The 5,793-nt window shown below is 41.7% G+C and overlaps 1 protein-coding gene across 1 annotated transcript in view; it reads right to left on the bottom strand.

Moving 5' to 3' along the window:
* UBR3 (ubiquitin protein ligase E3 component n-recognin 3) overlaps positions 1 to 5,793 on the bottom strand; it is a 195,428-nt gene that overhangs the window by 179,961 nt on the left and 9,674 nt on the right. The window contains exon 2 of the mRNA XM_045297957.1: positions 5,422 to 5,690. Coding sequence (XP_045153892.1) covers positions 5,422 to 5,690 — 269 coding nt within the window. The remainder of the gene's footprint in view (positions 1 to 5,421; positions 5,691 to 5,793) is intronic.

Genomic DNA, 5,793 nt, shown 5'->3' on the forward strand with positions numbered 1-5,793 from the left:
TATAAGAGCTGTAAAAGCCCCCAATAAAATGATCTTTCAATTTTAAAAAAAGATGATAAAAAGAATGTAAAAAATAATAATAATAAGGAAAATTATCCATGAAGCACTGGGAATTAATGCTGCCTCCTGAACAATTAATATAATGTAATCTAAGGACAAATTTTCAGGTTTAACAGACATAACTTTTAACCAGTTGAATTCAACATTTACCTATTAAGTGCGCTATATTCTTAGACTAAAGGCAATATATGGTCCTGGTTTTTTTGGGTTTGTTTTTTTTTTGGTCCTGGTTTTTTAAGGAGCTTAGGATCCAGTGAGGAAGAACAAACAAAAAAGCAAAAATATTCATATTAAAGGATCGATCACTTTTTCCAACTATATTAGTTAAAATGAAAACATTAAAATTTGAGAACTAAATATTTAAAATCCCAATTTCAGTTGGAACTCCATCAAAGCCTAAAACCTGTCGATCATTCTTTTATACTTTTATTATGTGTTCTGTTTCTTTCTTTCTTAATCCATCAGCCATTTGCAATAAATACAATGATTGTATTTATTCAAGAATGGTAAACCATGCAGGTATTCATGGTTTCCAAAACCTTTCTGATCTCACCCCACAAATGAATCCTTCTGTTCTTCCTTTGGTTTGTACACTTGGTAACATCATCTTATGATTACGTCGATGTTATTATACCCAAAATAACTAAACAACAAAAGAGTAACTGCTGAGACTGCTTACATACAACCAGACACCTCCTAGGATCTGGTTCCTTTGTTTGGAAAAGGTTTAGGGTTTTGCTTTCATGAGACATCCCAGTTAGTTGGCCTACTAATGTTTAGTGCTTCTATTCTATCTCCTGAAGTTTCCAGTAGTGCCTAGGGTCTTAAAAGCTTACCAAGTGGCCAACCAAAACACAACATACAGCAATCTATTCACTGAGAGCCACAGAAGGAGAGTCAGGATAGCAGGAAGAATTGAGATGTGTGGTGAATTGCCTCCATGAAGAACCACTTCCTTTGCCAGGAGTCCAGAACGGGATGGTGTCCAGCTACTGTTGTTGAACATTTAAAAAAATAACATTTTATTGTGGTTTTTGGTGAAGGTTATTACTGAACACTTTGATCAAAGAAAGATTCTATTTTAAAAATCCTGATCAAAAGGACAAAATACAGAATAGAATTTCAAATTCTCAAAATCTAGGCTTTCTGGAACTATGGAGGGTAGAGGTAATTTCTAAGCCTTAAAACAAAAATAACACCGACCCACACCCCACAAGTCCTCTTAAAACTGAACAATAGTTGATAATTTTAAAAATGTCTGCCTTGTGTATTATGCTCTTCATTCTCCCCTATCTTCAGTCATAACTATACTAGTTATACCTCCAAGAGACACTTAGGAAAGGTATTAGGACACAGCAAGACTTTTTCTCTTTTACTAGAACTGCAGATTTGGGGATGGGGGGGCGGGGGTGGACAGGATCCTTAGAAATTCACTAAGCAATGAGATTTACAAGCTTCCAGGGCAGGCAAGTGTTGGAGTCACCTGGAGAGCAGTTAGAGTACCACACAGCCCAAATCAACGCAGTTTCAAATTGGTACTCTAGCTTTAGCTCACCAGACACACTGGTCTGTTTGCCAGTTCTGACAGGTTCCAGAGGTAACCTCCTAATTTGCACAGCATGCCAACGTCATTTATGTCTCTCTAGATAGTAGATGCTGAGATGCGTAGCCTATTAGAGTTATTTCATCTGACCCAAGGAGTTACAAATAGTTCAGAATAATCACATGGCCACAATACAAATAATGTTTATTATTCAAGTATACCTCTTATGAAATGAGACATGGCAACTGCTGAGACATATATCATGTAGTTATTTTAGATAGATATAATCATAATTTTAAAAAATAGTCCATGTCTATTTACAGAGGATTTGTCTGACTATAAGTATAGATGAGATATATCCACTGTTGACTCAATTCCAACTCAAGGAGCTATCAGTAAAGGTAAATGCTATAAGAAGTGGACAATCTACAACATGATACCCTGAAACTGTATTTAAAAACAAACAAAAAATCACTAGCATCAAGTTGACTCTGACTAACTGCCACCCTACATAAGAGTTCCAAGACTAATACTTTACAATTGGTGAGTTTAACCTCTGACCTTGCGGTCATTATTCCAATGCTTGACAGTACCACCAAACCAAAAACAAACTCACTGCCAACAAATCAATGCCAACTCATAGTGGCCCTGTAGGGCAGGGTAGAACTACCCTGTGAATTTCGGAGGCTGTAACTGTTTACTCCAGTAGAAAATCCACCTTTCTCCCAAGAAGCACATCACGGTTTCAAACTGCTGACCTTGAGGATCACAGCACAACCAGGGCTCATTAAAACCTGTATTACCAAACAAAATCTACTGCCATCAGGTTGATTCTGAGTCAGACCAACCCTATAGAGAAGAGCAGAAATGTCAGTTGGAATTTCTGTGGATGTGACTGTTTACCAGAGAGAAAGCCTTCTTTCCTCCCACAGTGTGGCTGTGGATTCAAACTGCTGGCCTTGTGGTTAGCAGTCCAATGTTTAACCCTCTATATCCCCACGACTCCATACTCAATGTAGTCTGATAGACATTTTATGTCCTCACTTGCCATTTCACGTTGACTTATGCCATCCAATCAATTCTGACTCAAAACAAGCCCTCTAGGGCAGGGTAGAATTGTGGTTGTGGGTTTACTAGATTGTAATGCTTCATGGGAGTAGAAAGGCTGTATGTACCTTTGAAGAAATTCACTGACATATCTCCATTCATCCACTGAAGCATCAGACTTGGACCTTACACCTAAACCTGAACTTGATTATCACAACTGTGTTCCAAAAACCAGAGAAGAATGGATGTAGAATCAACACTATTCCCTACTTCCATGTTCTCTGGAAGTCTTCTAAGTGCTAACCTGGTCTAAGAGAAGCAAAAAATATCTAAGTACCAGTTAAGAACCAAGTTGGTTTGTTTTTTAAGTTTTGAATAAGAGACAAAGACCCAACAATAATGCCACTGGGAAAAAAAAAAAAGCTAAACATAGTACTACATCAAAGTACAATAAGAGTACTACTTAGCTGAGGCGGTAGAGAGAAGTGGCTGAGCACTCAGGCTTCAGTGCTTGCTCTCTGCCTGTGTAATCTTGGGCCAAATTTTCCAAAAACTCTCTGCCCCACGTTCTTCTTCGGTATAAAAGGGACCGTCTAAATTGTTGGAAAGTAATGTACTAAGTCATAAAGCAAATAGAAATGGATGTTTTATCTAATAGATGGGCTAAAAATTCAGTTTTAATAACACATTGCTGACGAAAATGTTGAAAAATACTCAGTCTCATACAGTGATAAGCCTTATGGAAGGCAATTTGAAATACCAATATTGAAATGCTATACCATTGATATTCTGGCCTCGGTGTGAAAAGAAAGGTATAGAAAACCCAAATCTCCATCAAAAGGATGATTAAATAAAGAATCGCAAATTCGTAACATTGAATACTAAATAGCAATTGTTTTGTTTTTTAATAGATTGAAGACAATGATATACAGATATGGAATTTAGTGATCTAGAAAGGTACCCTAAGGGAAGTGAATGCAGAACAACAAATAATGTATATGGTATGTTACCTCTTATACAAAAATAACTACTGAAAAATTAAAATATTCAACTTATATTCACACAACGAAGCAAAGATCAATGGGTAGATCCACATGATAGAAAGAAAACATCTAATTGTATACCTTTTTATTATATTTATTGCTAAATATTAAATTGTACCTATTTACCTATTAAATTTTTCAAATACTTTAAAGTAATCTGAGATATACATTTTACATTCTTAACTGTCAGCTGCAATTATTATGTTATTAGTATTAATACGTTCAAAACCCTTCCTTCCTTAAGGCATTTTTTATATTCCCTGTATGCTTAAGCCACCTCTCCCTCCTAGACTCTTTAAGGAATGCATCACTTTCTGGATTGGTTTTGCTTACATGCTAGTATCAGTAGCTTAAAGGCCAGGTCCACATGCCTGTCCACGTTTAATATCTAAGGAGCCTTACTTGTACATAGTAGGTAAAAGAAAAGGAAAAAAGAAGTGGCGATTTCTGAAAGGATTGATGGCAGTGGGACTGATGTAGTCACCCTCCCCCACCAAAATAAAAAAACAAAAAGTTACCCTCCAATGGACCTGGACTCACAGTGAGCCTATAAGGCAGCCCTATTCCCCAGCTGGCATCTTTCCTGAAGCAGACTGCAACATCTGCCTCATCTTCCTTGGAGGAGGGTTCAACCCAAACACCTGTGAATCAGCAGTGCAATGCTTTATGCACTGTGCCATCTGGGCTCCTTAAAGGGATTAGACTCTGTGTGTCATAAATTACAGTCTACCTGGAAATTGGGAAACTTGAATAACTGGATTTGCTAATGCTCTTTCAACTCCTGCCCAATGAAACTTTGTCTTTCACTCGCTTTTCCTTTTTTCCCCCAGCACTTCCCACTAATAGTGACAGCATGTTCCAAGCCAAGACCCTACATGTTCTAACTCTGTAACTCACTGCAACTTCTGAATATTGCCTTCTGTCCTAAATTCCAACACTCTCGTGCATCATTCCTGCCTTACTTTTTTTTAAAAAAAAACGTTGGGTGTCTCCTTTTAAATAAATGCTCACATACTAGCGAGCAGAGGACCGTACCTTTAACTGGTACAGATCTAACGCTCCATAGGTCATCTGCTCACTGTTTTGTCTGTTCTGATACGTCGGGTAGCCCGTAACTAGCTGCTCTGCAGCCCGGTTCTCGAAGTTATTCCAGCACACCAAACACTGCTGACAGCTCAAGTCACTACAGGCCCCTCCCCTGCCCTCCTCCTCCAGCTCCAATCAGCCCTCAGCTCCTTTCCAGGTAGAGACAGACACACTAACAGTTTCAGAAGTCCTTCCCCCACCACCAGCCCAGGCCTCCTCCGGGGCCGTTACAGGTAACCCTTACGCATCATCCCGTGGCGACCCAATTCTTTCTCCAGCACCACCGCTCCCGGCCAGTCCAATACCCGAGCAGCTTTACAGACTTTCCCAACAATAAGTACACAATTGACAGCTAGACGCCAGATCCCCCAAGTCTCCTTTCCTCCTCCCTCTCCACCTACCCCACGCACAAGCTCTCGCCGAGCAACTGCTCACCAGCCCTGCCTCCTAAGCATGCTCTCTGCTCTCCCCGACTCCCCACCCCTTCCCACTGACAGCTCTGTCACCTCCATCCCCATGTGGCTGCACCCTCCCCTCCCCCTCCGCCTTCCCTTGACAGCTCAGGGTTGACTCGCAGGCTCCCACAGGTCCCCGGGGCCCCTGCGCAGGGGTCGCGGCGCTCCCCGGGAGGGCTCCACTCACCCGCTCTCCCGCATCACGTTGCTGTCACCGCAGTCACAGGCGCCCCCGGCCTGGCTGCGGAACATGTTGAAGTCGTGGCCGGTGTGGTCGCCCTGGTGGAAGCACTCGGCGCACAGCGACATGCAGGGGGAGATGCCGCAGGTCCGGCAGCGGTAGGCCACGAAGTTGGCTGTCCAGACCAGGCCGCAGAGCGCCGCGGGGTCGTAGGCCCGCACGGCCGCGCAGAACTCGTCGTAGCCGCCGCCGCCCGCCAGAAGGCACTTACACCACTCCAGGGTGAGCACTCAGGCTTCAGTGCTTGCTCTCTGCCTGTGTAATCTTGGGCCAAATTTTCCAAAAACTCTCTGCCCCACGTTCTTCTTCGGTATAAAA

The sequence above is a fragment of the Echinops telfairi genome, unplaced genomic scaffold (genome assembly GCF_000313985.2).
Source record: "Echinops telfairi isolate 266 unplaced genomic scaffold, ASM31398v2 ScPeMD7_4;HRSCAF=17, whole genome shotgun sequence".
Taxonomy (NCBI): Eukaryota; Metazoa; Chordata; class Mammalia; order Afrosoricida; family Tenrecidae; genus Echinops; species Echinops telfairi.